The sequence below is a fragment of the Strigops habroptila genome, unplaced genomic scaffold, assembly GCF_004027225.2.
Source record: "Strigops habroptila isolate Jane unplaced genomic scaffold, bStrHab1.2.pri NW_022045634.1_ctg1, whole genome shotgun sequence".
Classification (NCBI taxonomy): Eukaryota; Metazoa; Chordata; class Aves; order Psittaciformes; family Psittacidae; genus Strigops; species Strigops habroptila.
In genome coordinates this window covers 104,021-122,528 of record NW_022651110.1, presented here as the reverse complement: position 1 = coordinate 122,528, position 18,508 = coordinate 104,021, and the positions used below count along the sequence as shown (strand labels likewise).

Below are 18,508 nucleotides of genomic sequence, written 5' to 3'. Positions count from 1 at the left end.
TGGAGGCAGTCCCATCCCTCTACTGCACGTTGTTTCCCCATTTCCCTTATAACCTGAGGGCTTCCAGGCAGTTTTCAGCTCTCCAAGGGATGCTCGGGGGAAAATAAGAGATACTGAAAGGGAATTCAGGATGGGAAGGGGTTGAACTGCTCCCTATGGGCTGCAGGGCCCCTAATAAATAACATGTAAACACATAGAACAGAGAGTCCTCATCCCAAAGAGCTCCCAGTTTTAATCAGAGGATGCCAAGAGGGAACAGGACTGTGCGTGCGCAAACAGCATGAGGAATGCCAGCCCTTTCCCTGCTCAGCTGGGTTGAGGTGGGAGCATCAGCCACAGGCTGACGGCTTAAATCCGTGTTTGTTTAGCCATAAGAAGGAGCAAGAATCCAAGCAGGAAGGAAGAATCCTAGCAGCAAGGTGCCTGTGCAAGGAGCTGCCTCCGGACGTCGGCCTGGGAAGCTCCAGGAGTGGGGATAACAGGCAAGGATAAAGGCTGGGGGTGATGGAACCAGGGTGAAGGGGATGCAGCATTCCCCCCTCCATGGGCAGAGACATCCCCATGCTCCTGCCTGGGTTTCCAGGCACCAGGAGCACCCTGAGATGCAAAACCAGGCTCCCCATCACCAAAGCTCACCCTTACCCCCAAACCCACCTCTTTGGTGCCCAAACTCAGCCTGAAGCCCTCAAAGAAAGGCTCCTGCTGCAATTTCGGGGGTGCAGCCACGCAGGGGGGAGACACTGCAGCATCCCTGTGCGGGGGGGGGACTTCTCTCATACAAGCACATCAAAGCCCCAACTCCTGTTCTTGTGGCAGCTCATTTTAGGGCTTATTTATGAGCATTAGAAGGCGAAACGTGCCTGAAATCCCTGCCCAGGGTGACGATGCACTTCACAGGGAAGCCTTCGGTGCTGAAGAGGCGTTTTGCAGCATCAGTGGCAGGAAGCGTCTGTGTCTGACTCAGCCTGAGCTCAGCTCCGCACCCATACCTGGTCCTTGGGATGATGGATGGGGGGGGAAGAGGAGCCAAGCCCCCTGTTCTGCACACAGGAGCAAGATGGGGACCTGCTCTTTGCCCCTCTGCTTTTGCAATAGGGGGAGCAAAGCCCTTTCCCTGCTTTGCTCTTACATCCTGGGCCCCCCCAAGCTCTGCTGCTGCAAAACCAGGGCTGAAGCCCCACACTTAAGGCTGGTTTCAACCCAAGGCACCAGCTGAGTTCTCTTTATTCCCCATCTCAGGAACACAGACCACACGCAGCTTAAACCCAACCCATGGAGCATCTCATCCCCAATCCCATGAGGAGATGCGCTTAGGAGGAGCCTGAGCTTTCAGAGCAGGGATAACAGGCTCCAAAGCCCTGTTCGAGGAATCACCTCCCTGTGGATCCAAGTAAACCAGCCCCATCTTCTGCCATGCTGGGAGTATCATCTGTAGCTAAAGGCAGAAGATTAAGAAGGGATCAAGCAAGACCATCACAAAGGTGAGCTTTGTCCAGCCACAATCCAGGGCTCCCCATAGGTTTTAAGCTGGGTTTAGGGTGATACATCCCCAACCTCACCAGCATCTGGGGCCTGAGAGGAGCAGCCACAAGGACACGGGGTTGGTCAGTGGGTTGATGGAGGAAGAGCAGCCAAACATCTCCTGAGAGGCATAGGTCAGGTAGAGGAAGCCATCCTCATCCTGGTTGTCCTGGTAGAGCTCCTGCATGGTGATGGACATGTTTGGCAGCCCCTTGTTGTTCACCAGCAGGTAGAAGGTCTGGGAGGAGGCCAGGTAGAGCCGTGTCCTGCAGGGAGGAAGGGGAAGGCAACGTGTGAGTGAGCATTGCCCAGCACCGGGCACTGGGGAGGCTCCATCCATGGGGATATGGCTCCAGCTCAGGTGTTTAATGGCTTCTCCCAATGGGACCAAGCTTCAGCATCGTGTCCCTCTGGTGCCACCCACCCACAGGCATGAAGAGCCAATTGTCACCTCTCACCCCAGCAAGGGTAGGGGAACAGTGCTGTAAGTGCAAATTGCAAAGGCTTAATTGCATTAGGCTAAGCTTAAACATCCATTAAACCCTTGCCCAGTGGAGCAGCCAAAGGAGCTTCCAAGCCAAGCTGGTTCCTAGGACCTAAACTGGGCTTTTGCACTGACCCAAGGCTGTGGACATCCCCCTCCTTGTACTGGGACCCTCTGTCATGAACCACTCACCGCAGGGTAACCACAAACTGGGACAGGGGCAAGTCCTGGGACACCAGATACTTGGTCCTGGTCAAGGGGGGCAAAGTCTTCTCCTTCTGGTAGCGCTCCACAACCACCTACAGCAGGGAGGAGATGCTGGAGGGTGAGACAGGCTCTGGGTCTGCTCCTCAGAACGAAGCCTTTAGCAGAGGCTCTCCCTGCTGTGGTGGCCACAGACAGAGGGGGGTGAGGCCTCACCGGGATCTTGTTGGGATACTTCATCCGGATCTCTGCCACTTCCTGCATCCTGGCAGCTGTGGAAGGGAAAAGGAGGAACTAAGCAGAGCCCATCACCGTGTCCCTGCCGCTCCCTCTGCCCCAGGGACAGACCAAGGCTTCTCCTCTGCTTGAAGGGGCGAGAGCTGCTGTTGTCTGGCTGCATCCTCAGGCAGGACCCACCCCAGGCAGGTGCTGCTGGAAGAGCTCCTGATATAGGCTTGTCCTGCCCCACCTGGGGTGGGATGGGAGGAGCTGGGATGCTTGCAGGGACCTGGGCTCTGCTGGGAGGGAAGGGATGGAAAAAGGGAAAAGGGAAAAGAGAATAGAAGAGGGAAGAGAAGAGAAGGGAAGGGAAGAGAGGAGAGAAGATTTGGGGTTTGCTCCTTTGTATTTGCTAATGATAAATACAAATCCAGGCTGGGTGGAAGGTGGATGGAGAGTTGAGCTGAAGTTCTTCCCTGTGAGGGTGGTGGGACACTGGAATGGGTTGAATGGAGAAGCTGTGGCTGCGCCATCCCTGGCAGTGTTCAAGGACGTGTTGGACGGGGCTTGGAGCAACCTGCTCTAGTGGAAGGTGTCCCTGGCCATGGCAGGGGCTTGGTACTGTATGATCTATAAGGTCCTTTCCAACCAAAACCATTCCAGGCTTCCTTGCCCTAGCACCCAACTTCACACCCATGGGTGCCATTGGGTGCCTGGCACCACGAGGGAGGTGATGCTGGTGCCATCAGAAGGGACCAGTGCTTCCAAGTCCTTCCTTGGCCCACCCGACCAGTGACATGTTTAATACAGCAGCTTCATCTTCCCCAGGGCAGGACTCGGTGTGTGCACAGTGGAACCAGTGCCAGCCCAGCATCTCCAGTGTACCCCAATGTGCCACAACAGCAAGCCAGTGCCGGGCTTGCTCTAATGGTGTGCTGGGACCTGCTGCCTCTTTAATGCCCTTCCATCCCCTGCTTTAGCTGCCGGCCCCGTGCAGGAGCTGGATGAATGATTCCACCATGGATTAGACCATAACTGATGGGCTGAGGCTGCTCCGCTCAGCGCTGATGGAGAAGGAAGCCGGGGGGGGGGTTCCCTCTCTTCCCTCCGAGGGGAGATGATGAGGGATAACACCCTACCCCAGTACATCAATCTCGCCTGGAGCGGGCCCTGGCATCCTTTATCCTGACACTTTCATTCCAGTGCTATCTCAGGGTGGATTTAATGAGGGGTTGATGTCAGGGAGGATCCATAAAGCTGCCGAGACGGCGGTTCATCCACACACTGCAAATTCCCCGTGGTCAGGAGTGAGGCGGCTTTTGCAAACAAATTAGATCCCATTAAGCCAATTAAATCCCATTTGTCTTGTTATTCCCTGGTTTTAAACCCCCTTTTTTCGAGCCCATTTGTCTTGTTATTCCCTTTTTTCCCCCTTTCATTTCTCTTCCCAAGCTGCTCCTGCATCCTTCATGGGCTCCCACCCTGCTTCCACCCCGCAGAAGGGAGGAGGCAAAAGCATTTCAGCTCATTCAGACTTAAATCAGCCTCATTTCAATAAGCTCATTGGAACAAGAGCAATAACGGGTCATTTTGGGCTGGAGTTGCTGGAGGAAGGGGATGGTTTAAGTGGGATGCTCCTTGCCAAGCGTCCTGGGTGCATCTGCCAGTGTTATCCTTGAACATCCCAGTTAGGTTTATCCCTATGGTGCTCTGAGCATCCCAATCCCAGGCCAACCATCACCCTGGGCTTTTCCCCTCATGTTCCATATTCATATTTCATCTCTTTTACCACTGTGCAATAGATGAGCCTGTATTACTGCACCATAAAAGAAATCAATCTCCCCTCCACACTCATTGCTGGGTTGGAAAATGACTTACAATATAGATTCCATCTGCGTAGCAAGCGAAGCCATTATAAATGTATCCCTCTTAATAAATTTAATCCTGTGAAGTTTACATGGGATTCAAAGTGTGGTTTCATGGGGGGGCCACACACACAATTTTGTCTTATCAATAAGCTGATAAATGTTAAAGCACCTCTCCATTTGCTAATGAAAAGGATTGATTCCGATGCTCTGAGTTCCTTCTGCTCCCAGGATGTGCTAATAGCTTGGCTGGGAGCAGAAAAGGAGCTGGGAATTGAAAACTAACATGAAAATCTCCATTTTTCAATGGGTTCATTAATGGTGAACATCTATTATTTATCAGTTTAATACCCAACCAGTGCTGCGGGGCTGGGCTGGGTGCTGGAATGTCATGGCAATGTGATGCTTTTCATTAGCAGGAGCTAATTCATTAAAGATGAAGGGAAATGGGTATTCCATAGGTTGGGGGTGGTTTTGCCGTCCACATCCCTGCTGTTGTCCCCTGGGTTAAGCCCAAGCTGCTCGAGCATCCTCCGTGGGCTCCTGCCCTTCCACCACCTCCCAGAAGGGAGGAGGGAAAAGCAGCCCAGCTCATCCCCATCCCCTCTGCTGCAGTGGGGTTTGTATTGGTCGGGAGCTTCCAGTGGGAGATGGATTTCCCTGAGGAGTAACTATTGCTGGAGTGATCTGAATGGGGCCATAAATAAAGAACTAGGAGAAGCACAGGAGTAGAGCTGGGCTGGGGAGGCACCATCCATCCCCCAGCTGCGGGAAGCGGGATCTCATCTGGATTCCTGCGGAAACTCATAAATAAACCCTCTCCTGCACAAGTTCCCTTTTATCCAGTGCTCCTGGTGTGAGACGCTGGCTTAAAACCAGGTATTAACCCCCCCCAAACCAGCCCCCTTCGTGGGGTTTTAATCTCACATGAGACACTGAAGTGGGAATCTCAGCCCCAGCCGCAGGGGTTAGGAAAGGAGGGTTTAGGGGGGAGTTTAGGGGGTCTTTTTCCCCCCCACAAGGCCCTTGGGGGTGCCCATTATTTAGGGAGTGCTCTTCCAGCACCCCTCCAAGGTGCCCTGGGGGTGCAGCACTTCACTTGGTATGTATAGCTGTAAGATATATAGCATACATCTATATATGACACACAGATGTATTTTATATCTATTCTATTGTATTCATTATACTGCATTATATTATATTGCATTATGTTACATTAATCACATATATTCTAGCTAATAAGACAAGATTATTATATATTCTAATATGTATATATTCGGCTTAAAATTTCTCTATATTCTTGATTAGGTTTTGATCCACCTTATTGATATCTACCTATATGTCAGAGCAGGTATCTACTAGCAGAGCCATGCCCTGCTCCCTACCCTGGGGAGGAACCAGGGGTGCTAAAAGCAGGTTAATGGCCACTTTCCTCCATCGTCATCATTCCCAGCGAGGGGCAGGGGAATGAGGGCTGAAATTCCAGCTTTTTCCCCTCCACAGCCTGTTTTAGTGCCACCAACCGCATGCTCCCATGGGGATGGAGCTGGGGATGGGATTGGATAGGATGTGATGGGGATGAGGATGGAGATGGGGATGAAGCTCCCGCCGCTCGCCACTTCCCTGCCATAAATAAGCCTCAATTATGGAGCTCCCACTGGTTTTCCCTTGGGAGGAAAGTCCAGACACAGCACCAGGGCTCTGCAGTGAACACGATCCGCGCCGGAGCCCTGGGAAGGGGATGGATTTGCTGATGCTTTCATGACGAAGCGAGTTCCTAACAGCAGGGCTGGCACTTGGCGAGCCACAGACAATCCCTTTGGGCTCAGGGATCTGGGCACCCAGAGCATTGGGAATATGGGAACACATTGGATCCCCCTTTTGAACACTACCCAAAGGAGCTGCAGGGTGTTTCCCCCCTTCCCAACCCCTCCAGCTCCATCCCCAGCCGGGATCAGGGCTGAATAACCATTTCTCCTCCTGTTAAGGCTGAGCCTGCAGGAGAATTCCAATGAGCTGGAAAAACCCAGCCTGCAGGACGAGTGATCCCAGGCTGTTTTCCAGAAGAGTTTCTACATATGGGAGGTTATTAAAGCTCTGGGTTATTGGGGTTTTTACCACTCCCCCTTTCTGGCGTAGCCCAAACAGAGGCACCAAGGAAAAGCGCATTGGGTTGGGGGCTTATTCCCACCTCAGTTCTAGGCACCGACTGAAGGTGCCTCCACTGCAGCACTGGCTGCATCTCCTGTATCCCTGCATCCCTGCATCCCTGGCCTCACACAGGGTCCCCCTCTAAGGACACCCAGGCTTGAGGGATGCAGGGGAAGGTGACCAAGGTCCCTGTGAGGCCGTCGGTGGCATCGTCCTGGTGATCTCTTCCCCAAAGCTCTGTCTCAGCCCCATCAATCTCCATTGCTCCAGCACTGAGGTGGCATTTTGGGAGGTGAATCCAGCTGGAAGGTGGGGGATGAAGTGGGGGGGTTGGAAATGGGAAGACTCTTGGAGAGAAGTGTGGCGGGGCTGGGGGGGGGGGGCTTTGGGGAGGAGGTGGGATGGGGATGGGGATAGAGATGGGAATGGGGGTGGGTTGGACAGGATGGGATGGGGATGGAAATGGAGATGGGGATGGATAGGATGGGGTGGAGAGGGGATGGGGATGTGGATAGGATGGGATGGAGAGGGGATGGGGATGTGGATGGGGTGGGATTTGATAGGATGGGATGGGGCTGGCATGAAGATGGGGATGGAGATGAGGATGGGATGGGGGTGAGAGGCAGGCATGCATTCCAACTCCCAGCCCCTGGTTTTTCCCCGGTCCCTTTGCACCGCAGCCCCCAGTACCTGCCACGTGCTTCCTGCAGAAGGGGCACCAGGGTCTTCTCCCCCAAGACCTATTGATGTCCCCCCAGCACCACTACCATGAGCTCTCTGTGACCATTGGAAGCTTTATTATGCCCGTGGTGATGCTGCCTGCAGAGCCCCCAGCAGCACCGGTTCCTCTGACACCTCCAGCCCCATGGCCCTCCATCCCTTTATCCCCTCCCAACCCATCTCCTCCACATCTCCTCCATGTCTCCTCCATCCCCTCACACATCCACTGGTAATTGGTGGGGGGGGAGAAACTATCATCAGGAGCCCCATCAAACATCAGAGACTGGTTTTATTTGCCACCAAATTAAAGATGTAAATTAAAAGTAGATAAATGAAGAGAACCAAAAGCCCAACTGAGGTCGGCTCCGATGGAGGCCAACGAGATCCATGCGCCATGAACCGCGGGAAGGAACCAAAGGAATAGTCCAAAACATGAAAACCAAAGAGGAAAAGGAGGAGGAAGACGAAGAGGATGAAGTGTATTAAACCAAAGAGCTGGGGATGGAGAGCAGAGGCGCCGGGTCACAGCTCCCCCGAGGTCTTTATGACATGGAAGAGCGTGACATTGTAGATGACCTGGTGGCCGTTGTTCCAAGTGTAGAGCACCCTCTCCCGCGGGTTGTAGTCCAGCATGGATATGTGGGAATACTGGTTGTGGAAGGGAATATCCGTGTATTCGTAGGTGGAAGTGTTTGTGTAGTAGGCAAAGTAGATCTTGGCGCCAGCAAGGTGGGAGTTGGTGACGTAGAGCGTGCCGCAGATCATGAAGGACTCGCCGGCGCTTCGTTTCGGGTACCCCGTGTCCCAGCTCCGCAGCACCTCCAGCGTCTGCGGGTCCACCCGGCTCACCACGATGTTGCCGGCGTTCTGGTTGGTGGTGTAGACAGCCCAGAGCCCGTTCTCATCCACCATGAAGTCGATGTCGGAGAAGCCCCCCCAGGAGTAAGGGAAGGTGTTGTTGTAGCCGGCGCCGGCCAAGCTGCGCTGCACCAGCACGCTGCGGGAGCGGAAGTGGTACTTCACCGCGATGTTGCTCTGGTACTTGTTGTAGTAGAGGGACCCGTTGTACACCACGTGGCCGGTGCCGGCCCAGGGATGCGGCAGGAGATGCTGCACGAAGTTCTGCCCCGTCACAAAGTCGTTCAAGGTGCGGAACTCCAGCACACGCCGGCCCTTGTAGTAACCGTCCATGTACCAGACCTGCAGCGGGAGCAGATCAGGGGTGCCCGCACAAAACAGGGCCCCCCGACCACAGCGAGGGGGGACAGCCAGACAGACCCATGTCCCCATGTCCTTCACACACACACACACACACACACACATAACCCCCCCCCCCCAGCACATGCAACCACATGCCTGGGAGTGTGCACCGATGCGTGTGCAACGTGTGTGCATCACAGGCAGCATGCACCAATGTATGTGCACCAAGGTGCATGGACCCCAGGCAGCGTGCATGGGCATCGGACAGGACTGTCTCTCACCCCAGCCCCGTGGGTGCCCTGTGCCACTCACCCGGGTGTCAGCGCTGGGCGTCATCGTGTCCGTCATCCATGACCCGAAGCGGGAGCCAGATGCTCGGATGGTGATGGGGTTACTGACACCCGTCAGCTTCCCGCAGCCTGGAATGGGGCAGGGAAAGAGTTTGGAGTTAGGGATGGGAATCAGGGATCACGATGCTGCCTGGTTCCCTCTGGTCCCTGAGCAGGGGGGGACCATGACTTCATCACCCCCATGGACCCCCATGGACCCCAAGGAGTCTCAAAGGATGGAGGACTGGCAGCAGGATGGGGAATGCTTATGGAAAAGGCACCTTCAGCTGTTTCTGAGCAAGGAAAAGCAGGGGGATCATACCCAGTTTCTGCATGCAGGCGTGCAGCCGGGCCTCCAGCATCAGCACCCGCTGCTGCAGCTCCTCGTAGTCATAGGCACCCATCTCCTCCTGGATGGCCAGCAGGCTCCCGGAGAGGTTCCTCACCTCCTCCTTGAGGTGCACGATCAGCCTCGTGTCTGACTTGTACTGGTCCAGGACGGGCATCAGGGGCAGCAGCTCCGTCATCTTGTCCTTGAGCTCCTGTTTAGGGGGATACAGAACACCCCACACATCCCAAGTGAACCCCCTTCCTGCAGCCTGCTGGTGCCTGTCCCCCTATCTGGTGTCTATCTGTCCATCCCCAGTGCAGCAGCATCGGTGGTGACTGGGCACGGAGTGGTGCAGGAAGAGGCAGTGGTGGTGCTGGGGGGATGAGAGCAATGGGCAGAATTGTATGGCAGGTCCAGGGTGTCAAAATCACTGCAGGTATGCTGAGACCTGGGATCACCACAGGGGTGCTCAGCCCTGGACCAGCACAGGGATGCTCAGCTCTGGGATCACCACAGGGATGCTCAGCCCTGGACCACCACAGGGATGCTCAGCCGCAGGATGCTCAGACCCCAAGAAGCCGTGCATGATCCCAGGCTGTGCCAGGCACCGCGCCAGCATGGCAGGGAAGCAGCAGTGGGAAGCAGCAGTGGGAAGCACAGCAGGGACCTGGCCCTGGCTCCGAGCCACTCCACCGGGTCTCCTTCTCTCAAGGACGCTGTAAATCCACATCAACCCCATCCCGCTCCGCATCCCACAGCTCAGGGGGATTCCTGGGAACAAGCCAGCACCTTTCCTCCTTCCTCGCCTTTCATTCTACAGGAGCAGCATTCCCATGTCCTGGCGGGATCACATCCCGGAGCGGGGCTCAGCACCTCCCGGTGTGATCAAGCCAGGAGAGACATTTGCTGCTTGATCAATGTCTCGTCTCCAACCACCAGCGCCTGGCGTCCACCTGAGCATCCTCCAGCCCATTCCAGTGCCAGGAACCAGCTGCTCCCGAGACAGAAACACTCTTTACTTGTCAGGATGAAGCCTTGAGGCTCCCAAAATAACCCAGTGCCCGGCGTGGGGGGGATAATGGGATGTTCTGGGGACGGCATTGGCTCACAGGCTGCATCGATCCGCACAAGGAGCTGGTGGGATCACAGCTTTGCCAGGGAATGTTTGATTAAAGGTGTCTGTTTGCAGCCAGATGGGCTGGGAATTGGCCGTCTCTGCCCTGGGATCACTGCAGGGATATGCAGCCCTGCGATCACAGCAGGGATGCTCAGCCCCGGGATCACCGCAGGGTGCTCAGCTCTGGGATCACAGGAGCAGGATGGACTCACCTGGAAGCTCTTGGCGTTGAGGCTCTTCTGGCTCTCAGCAGCCACCTTCAGCCTGGAGTCCAAGCCCTTCATCAGGGCCTCGGTGTTGCGAACGTACTGGAGGTCCCGGTATGTCCGGAGGTCCAGCACCTCCATGGACTGGGAGATGTTCTGCACCTGCATGGAAGGATGGGAGGATAAAGCCCTTGCTCTGTTTAAGCCCTTTGCTGCTAATGAACAGGCTTGAGATGGGGAAATGTGAGGGGCAGAGGCAAGGATGGGGAAGGGACCAGTGGGGACATCCCAATGTCCCCATCCCCAGGGCACCAGTGACCAAAAAGGAGCAACCCCTTCCCCCTGCAGCATCAACCAATGTGTTTTACTCCTCCTGCTTCAGCCGTGATTTGGGTTTTAAACCCCTCCAGCCCCGGTCGACGTGTTTTTGCTCCTTCATTTCATCAGCTGCAGCCACTGAAGTTATTTTACTTCCAGGCTTCCAAATGACACCGACGTGATCGCGTTCCTCAAACACTGATTTATTTATTAGCACTGGCCTCACTGGTATTTACGGAGCCATGGAAAGGAGCTGCTCCAGAGGAGGGTTTGCAGCACGTTATAATAAAGGTTTAATGGGGTTTGTGGTGTGGAAGAACCTGGGGAATTAAATGAGCTCTGTTAGAAACAGGCTCAAGCATTGGTGCAGAGCTCATAAGGAAGAGGTCAGGAGCATGGAGCCGCTGTGGGAAACCACCCGGCTTCCACTGAGCATCATTTTGGCTCATGGGATGTGATCCCGGAGCTGGTTTCAAGCTGCGTTTGGTTCGTGTGGTGAGGGCACTGTGGCAACATGATGCGCTGTGGTGTGGTGACACCATAATGGGTGCAAATGGGATGCTTGGACCGGTGAGCAGCAGAAGATATGACTCACAGTGCCTAAAGGGGCTACAGGAGACCTGGAGAGGGGCTTTGGACAAGGGATGTAGGGACAGGACAAAGGGGAATGGCTTTAACCTGCCAGAGGGGAGATTGAGATGGGATCTCAGAAAGAAGTTCTTCATTATGAGGGTGCTGGGGCAGTGGAATGGGTTGAATGGAGAAGGTTTGGATGAACCATCCCTGGCAGTGTTCAAGGCCAGGTTGGACGGGGCTCGGAGCAACCTGCTCTAGTGGAAGGTGTCCCTGCCCACAGCAGGGCCATGGATGAGCTTTGGGGTCCCTTCATCCCACCCTATTCTACTGCCCTGCACCATCCCCATCACCGGCAGGTTCGGCCTCACCTTCTCCATGAGCTGCCGGAGCTGGTGGCTGCGCAGGTCGCGGGAGCACGAGCCCTGCACTGGGATCACGGCTGTGCAGAGGCATTTGCCATCGGGGGCTTGTGCCGAGGTATAAACCTGCCAACCCTCGTCGGGGCTCTGGAAAAGGGTCTGTGGGACAGAGGAGGGAGATGTCAGATGCTGGAGCCACAATTCCCAGTGCCAAGCGCATCCCACCGTGGCTCAGCCCCTCCGGTACCCACAGAGAGAGCTGGAAAGGGGCTTCCTTGTTCTCATCCCATCCTGCTCTGCAGTTTTCCCTCCTTCCAGGCTTTTTTTCCAGGGTACTTAATATTCTCCCCCACTCCCCCAAGACTAATTCCGCTGTAACCTACTCCAAACAGGGTGATTTCAGCTTCCTGGCTGCAAAATGACAGTGAGAATGACGAGGAAATGCTCTTCATCACCTCCCACCTTCCTCCCTCCCTCCCCTCCTTCCTCTTCCTTCCTCTTCCCAGCCCAGTGTTATTCCCCACTAATAGACTTGACGAGGCAGGAATTTCCTCAGCTGCAGATGGAGCGGAGCGGAGCTACGAGTATTGGTTGTTAATTCCTCCGCTTTGAATCCCAAGTCCCTTTGACAGAGGTGGGTACCCGGCTATCCAAGCATCCCCCCATCCCCACCGCCCTCAGGAAGCCCCTTTTCCCATCCAGTTGCGGCTTTTCCAGGCAGATCCAAGGATGGGGGCGACCGCTGCAGGCTCCTGCTGCCCCCACCGGGTTTCCGTCTGCATCCCACCATGTTCAGCCCCAAACCCAAGCAGAGAAACATCATCTCCCCTCCCTTCCCTCCCTCCCTCCCTTCTCCTGATGCATTCACACCACGAGCCGGTGGTTTACCACAGGGCCTTTTAGCATTTCATGGGGAATTCATAATTATTCATTATGAAAATGAAGAGCAAACTCATCGCTCTCCCAGCTCCTGCTGCACCCAGCCGGGGGGGAGGGAACCATCCCTTCCCCTGCAACAAGCTGGGGACGACACTTGACTTTACATGTTTCACATAGAAAGGATTTATTGGACGTGGTGGTGGCCAAACCGGGCTGAGAGCCGGGATAAATGACCTGGTGGCGCTTTAAAACCTGCCTTTAACAGAGTGAGCTGGGGGGGGGAATAAAGGATTTATTCAGCCCAGTGCAGCTGGAGCTTGGTGATGTGGGGACCAGGAATGGCCCCTTCGGATGCGGTCGGCATCGTGCCGGTGGATGGCATCGTGCTGGTCGCTTGCTGCTGCAGCAGGTGAATTGATGTGATGGCTGATCCTCACATCCCCGTGTTGGGAAAGGCTCCCCCCCTCCAAAACCGGGGGGCAGGAGGGGCTCAGCAACTGCAGCCACAGCGCAAACACCCGCAACCAGCAGGTACCACCCCATCTCTCACCCCCAGGAGCACCAAAAGCTTCGTTTCTTCCCCCAAAATAAGCCGTGTGGAGCATCCAGAGCCGCCGAGGAACCGTTTCCCTCTAGGCAGCACACCCCCCCGCCCCGAGCAGCAGGCAGACATCAATACTTTATAGAGAGCTAATGCATAATTGATGCCGGGATACAGGCTGCAGAAGCTCTGGAAGCTGCCAGAGCTGCTCCGCCTGCCACACTGGGCTTCCCACAGTGCTAAAAGCTGGGGTACATCCCCAGCACCCCGGGATGCGGGTGAGAGCCGGACCGGGGGCAATGCGATCCCGCCGCATCCAGCCCTGCGGAGGATCCCATGGGATGGATGTGGGGGCAGCGCTGCCTGCGCCTGCCCATTGCGGCTCCCCGGGGGGGGGCCCGGCGGCATCAGCTGAGGTTAAACGCAGCCTGTGCAATTAATAACGGGGTTATTAATTAGAGCTCTCTGGATCCCGCGGCTCGGGAGGGGAGGAACTGCTGCCACCGGAGCCCGAGAGCGGCGGGGGAGAGCTCTCGGAGCACCCCGACCCCTTTCGGGGGGTCCCCAAGCAGCCAGAGCCGGGGTACGGGGGTCCCAGGACACCCCGGATCGGCGCGGCAAGAGGCCGCCCGCATCCCTGCTCCCCCTTTGGGAGCGATGGAGCCGCTGCAGAGGATGCTCCGGTCTGTGGCCAGTTGAGAGCCGGCGTCCCGGTGCTGGTGTCCCCAAGAGCCGAGGTGATGGCAGCACCGAGGCCTGGGGACACTCAGCTCCGGACAAGGAGCCGCTGTCGTCTGGTAAAGGGGCTTCCAGGGTCCCAAACCGACGGCGAAAGGATGCGCCGGGGTCCGGCGGCTGTGGGGTACGCCAGCAGCGAGGGGAAAAGCGCTGCCCAGCTAAAGGCAGCTCCCGAAGCAGCATCGCAGCCCCTCGCACCTTGCGGGCCGGTGGCTCCCGTCGTGCCAGCCCGTTCGAGCCGCATTAGCGGCGGCTGCTTCGCGGTGATTGATGGTGTTACAAGGAACACCAAAGGGGGACTAATGAGGAGCCAATTACCGGAGAGGCGCTAATTGCCCTGCAACGCGATCGCCTCTTCCGTGGCGCCCGGTGAGACCCCGGCGCCATGCACCGGGCTGCGGCGACGGAGGCATCGTCTGCGCTCATCCTTCGCATGAACCTGCCTGGGAATGGTCCCCATTGGGGTTCCCTATGGGGTGGATCATCGGCGCTTGGACTGGCATCAACCCAAGGCGGGGGGGGGCAGCCTCGGGAGCCCCCAATGGCCGGGACACGCTGTCGGGAGCGGGGGGCACACGAAGTACCCGCGTTGGCAGTATTCCCCCCCCAGTGGGGTGCCCTGTCCCACATGGGGGGCTTCTGGCTACCAGAGGGGGTTTCTCACTCCAAAGGACCCGGCACCCCCAAAACGTGCCCCCCACAATCACACCCTCCCTCCCTCCATTGCTCTCATTGGGATGACAGAGCCCGGAGAGCCCCACGGGGGCAATTTGGGGTGCCCCGAGGGTGGTGGAGGGGAGAAGCACCCAACCACCAGGACCCAGGGTGCGAACCAAGGAGTTTACCCCCTCCCCTGGACAAGAGCACCCCCAGGGGACCTGTGGAGGTCCAGACCCCCCTCCAGCCCCCAGGAACTGCACAGCTCGGATCTACCGGGGGGAAAAAGGGGATCAGGAGCCCCCCAAGCCCCCCATGGGGGTCTTCTCCAGTGGAAGTCCCCAGCCCCCATGGGGGGGGTCCCCGTTAAGGGGATCCCTGTGCCCGGGGGAGGTCCCATGCCCGGGAATCCCCTGTAGAGCCAGGGGGGGTGTCCTGCCTCGGGGGGTCCTGGTGCACTTGGCTTTGGGAAAGGAGGATGTTGGGGTGCCCATGAGTGGGGGGGGCATGAGGAAAGCGAATGGGGGTCCCTATACCCGGAGAACGGAAGCGGGGGGGTCCCGATGCACTTCGCTTTAGGAACAAGGGAGGATGCTGGGGTGCTCATGAATGGGGGGGGCATGGGGAAGGCGAATAGGGGTCCCCATGCCCGGGGGATGGAGGAAAGGGGGGGGGGTCCCCGCTGCACTTCGCTTTGGGAGCAAAGGAGGATGTTGGGGTGCGTAAAGGAAGGCGAATGGGGGTCTCCGTGCATACCCGGGGAGGGGGGGGCGGTCCCGGTGCGCCGCATCCGCGGGTGCCGGTACCGGTGGCGCAGCTTCACGCCGCATCCCGGTCATTCCGGCCCACCCCCGCCTCATTCCCAGCCCCGTTCCCGGTGCTCCCCTCCCCAGTACCGGGCGGACTCACGATCTTCTCGGAGGTGCCGGCCCGGGACACGGCGGTGCCGTTGAGCCCCACGAGCGAGGGCAGGGTCTGGGACATCCAGTTGGTGACCATGGCCATGGTGCTCAGCACGGCCCCGATCTTCAGCAGCGGCACCGTCATGTCGCCGCCGCCGCCGCCTCATACCCATCACCCCCCCCCGTCCCTCCCGTTTACACACACCCCCCCCTGCTCCAGACACCCCCCCCCCCGGTACCGTGCACCGGCCGCGCCGCCCGTGAGCGCCCTTATAACGGGGCCGGCGCCGCTCCGGAGTGACGTCGGCACCGCTGGCCCCGGGCCAGCCCGGTACTGCCCCGGCTTGGGGCGGTCCCACCCGCTACAGCCCGGTACGGCCCCGGTTTGGGGCGGGTCTGGTCGGTGCGGAGCAGGGGCTTGGGAGCAGGAGCCCGGAGACCCTTAATTTAGAGGAGCAGGACCCCCAGAGACCCCTAATGCAGGGAAGCAGCACCCTGGAGACCCCCGGGTTGGGGGTGCAGGACCCCCAATGAACCCTAATTTAGGGGAGCAGGGCCCTGGAGAACCTCGGTTTAGGGGTGCAGACCCCCCAGAGACCCCTAATGTAGGGAAGCAGGACCCCCAGACACCCCTAATATGGGGGAGCGGGACCACGGAGACCCCCGGTTTGGGGGTGCAAGACCCCCCATAGATCCCTAATTTAGGGGAGCAGGATCCTGGAGACCCCCGGTTTGGGGGTGCAGGACCCCGGAGACCCCTAATGTAGGGGAGCAGGACCCCGGAGACCCTCGGTTTGGGGGCGCAGGACCCCCGGAGACCCCCGGCTCCCCCTTACTCTGGTGCCGTAGCAAGGACCTCGCCCCCTCCCAGCTTGATGTGGAAGCTGCAGCTCCCCCCGAGCGCCCCCAAATCCTCATCTCCATCCGCTCCATCACCCACCGCTGCAGGGAACAGGCAGGACGCGGCCTCCATGTCGCCCCCTCCCCTGGCAGCGGGGTCCCCCCGGACCCCCCAAACCCCTTTAGAAGCTCAACAGGTGGGTGCCCACCCTGACCCCCCCTATCCCGGTCCCCACTTTGGCTTTAGCATCCTCGCCCCGTTTCCGCCTCCGTCCCCCGCGCCGCGGTCCCGCAGTGCCACCGCGTGGGGACACACACGCAGAACAGGGGGTCCCATGGGGAAAGCCCCCCCCAAACCCCTCCCCACACCGCCCGGTGCCCCCAAACCGCGGGTTTTGGGGCGACTCCTCGTCTTTTGGGGCAACCAGCCCCAAATGTGCCCAGAGCCGGGGCCCTGGAGAGGGGGTGTCACCTCTAAGACCCCCTCCCAAGCACCCAGGGAGACCCAAAGTGGGGATGTGACCCGAGGGGGGACCCATATTGGGTGTCCCCGTTCTCTGCCCCCCCCAACAAAGCAGCTGCCACATCAAGGACCTGGTTTTGTGGGGGGCTCACCCCACAACTATGGGGCAGAGCTTCCACCCCCCCATTTCACACTCACAAGTGTGTCACTAGCACACGCGTGTATCGTGTGTAGCACACGCATGTAGCACACGCATGCTGGAAGTGGGGGGGCAACACACGGGGACCCCCGAACCTCCCTCATCTCTTCCTTACTCCATTGCAGCGCCCCCAAAACCATTGCAAATCCCCCTCAAATCTCATCTGGGTCCCCACATCCCGCCCCTGCCCCATCACCCCCGGGGGGTTGCACCCACAAAAGGGGGTTATTTTGGGGTCCCCCATCCCTTCAGCTTAAGGATAGGAGCCAGGCGGTGGCAGGGCCACACTGGGGACATTATCCCAGCCCCAAATCGGCTCCAGCACCGCAATGGCACCCCCAAACCCCCCCCCCAGGAAGGGGCTGCAGGGGGGACCCCGCCTGGCCCCCCCAGCTCATGCATATGCAACAGGCTGCACAGCGGCCACTGAATATTCATCAGCGAATGGCTTCATTGCCAAGAGCACCAGGGCCCTGGGTGGCTCCGACTCACGGGGGGGCATCGCGAGACCCCCCCAAACCAGCCCCATCACGGTTCCAGTGCTGGGGGGCCGGTGGCAGCCCCCAGGGATGGGGTCATGGAGCTTCACCCTTGCTCGACGCCTCCACCCTGGCACATGGACCACGCATCCATCCCCATTCATCCCTATGGGGGGCACCCATGGGTGCCTGCTCCCCCCGTGGAGGGTATCCCCCATGGTGGGCACAAGCAGCACCCCACATCCACACCGAGCACATGGGGTGGATCCCGGCCTTTCCCAGCCTTCATCCATGTGCTGGTCCCGCCAGAGCCACCCGTCACCCACGTGTCACCACACCGGGTCCCCGCTGTCCTCATGGCGGCGGGGGGGGGGTCCTTGGGCACCCCCGGCTCCCAAAGCCGATGGGGGGACACGGGGATGAAGCCAAACAACCCCCCGTTGGGCCTGGGGAGCACCCGAATGTCACCTCCAGGCGCACCCCTCGATGGGTGTTTTGGGGTGTCCCCGTTGTCCCCACCCTGAGGACACCCCCAGGGCCGGTCCTGGCATCCCAACCGGCCCCGGTGCCAACGGGGGCAAGCGGAGAGGAACCGACACCCCCTTCTCATAACCGATCCCCCCCCTCCGCCCCTCCGCCGCCCCGCTCCGCGGCGCCCCCGCCCGCCCTTACCTGCATCGCGGGGGAACCGGCGGCGAGGAGGAGGAGGAGGCCGGGGAGGAAGCGCATCCTGCAGGCACGGACCCCCCCGCCGCTACCGGAGCCGCTACCGGAGCCGTTACCGGAGCCGCAGCCGCTCAGCGCCGCCGCAGCCGCATCCCCGGGCCGGGCCCCGCCGCCGCCGCCGCCGCCGCCGCCGCCTTTGTCCGCGCCGCCTCTCCACCCCCCCCGCCCCGCTCCGATCGGTACCGGCCGCTACCGGCTGCAGCGGCGGCCCCGGTAACGGGAGCTGGAGGCGTCGGACCGGGCCGGGATGGGCGGAACCGAACCGGAGCCGAACCCCCGGGGGGAGCGAGGGAAGCGGCCGAGCCTTCCCCGAGCACCCGCTCCCCGCTGCGGGGTCTCTGGGGTGCGGGTTTGGGGGCCGGGGGGGGTTTGGGGGCACCCCCCTGTCCCCTTCTCCTGCCCCGGTCCCCTGAGATGGGGGTTTGGCGAGGGGGGGCAGTCCCGGGTCTCCTCTTGGGGGTCTCTGGGGATGGGGGTTTGGGGT

The 18,508-nt window shown here is 58.9% G+C and overlaps 2 protein-coding genes across 3 annotated transcripts; both read right to left on the bottom strand.

The window, feature by feature from the left end:
• Positions 1-1,555: 1,555 nt before the first annotated feature.
• On the bottom strand, positions 1,556-2,609 carry LOC115603379 (microtubule-associated proteins 1A/1B light chain 3C-like). The gene is made up of 4 exons (XM_030475199.1): positions 2,558-2,609; positions 2,426-2,481; positions 2,198-2,304; positions 1,556-1,787 (listed from the first exon to the last, which is right to left on the bottom strand). Exons 1-4 carry the CDS (start codon positions 2,607-2,609, stop codon positions 1,556-1,558), a joined length of 447 nt encoding a protein of 148 aa, XP_030331059.1.
• Positions 2,610-7,433: 4,824 nt separating this feature from the next.
• Positions 7,434-18,255, bottom strand: OLFM2 (olfactomedin 2). Of its 2 annotated transcripts, none has more exons than XM_030475232.1 (6): positions 15,325-15,678; positions 11,610-11,759; positions 10,354-10,509; positions 9,016-9,235; positions 8,677-8,783; positions 7,434-8,364 (listed from the first exon to the last, which is right to left on the bottom strand). In XM_030475232.1, exons 1-6 carry the CDS (start codon positions 15,460-15,462, stop codon positions 7,687-7,689), a joined length of 1,449 nt encoding a protein of 482 aa, XP_030331092.1. In that variant the 5' UTR covers positions 15,463-15,678; the 3' UTR covers positions 7,434-7,686. The 2 variants fall into 2 exon arrangements, with proteins under 2 accessions (XP_030331092.1, XP_030331093.1); XM_030475233.1 differs by lacking the exon at positions 15,325-15,678 and adding an exon at positions 17,971-18,255 and having other exon boundaries at positions 7,435-8,364.
• Between the last annotated feature and the right edge of the window lie 253 nt (positions 18,256-18,508).

Bases quoted from the DNA above. Each gene is read 5' to 3' on its own strand.
- OLFM2 (XM_030475232.1), bottom strand. From the start codon at position 15,462: ATGACGGTGCCGCTGCTGAAGATCGGGGCCGTGCTGAGCACCATGGCC. The intron at 11,760-15,324 runs GTGAGTCCGCCC...TCTGTCCCACAG, and splicing joins CCGGCACCTCCGAGAAGATC to ACCCTTTTCCAGAGCCCCGA. The intron at 8,365-8,676 runs GTGAGTGGCACA...CTCCCGCTGCAG, and splicing joins CGCCCAGCGCTGACACCCGG to GTCTGGTACATGGACGGTTA.
- LOC115603379 (XM_030475199.1), bottom strand. From the start codon at position 2,609: ATGCAGCCAGACAACAGCAGCTCTCGCCCCTTCAAGCAGAGGAGAAGC. The intron at 2,482-2,557 runs GTCTGTCCCTGG...TCCCTTCCACAG, and splicing joins CAAGCAGAGGAGAAGCCTTG to CTGCCAGGATGCAGGAAGTG. The intron at 2,305-2,425 runs GTGAGGCCTCAC...TCCCTGCTGTAG, and splicing joins AGTATCCCAACAAGATCCCG to GTGGTTGTGGAGCGCTACCA.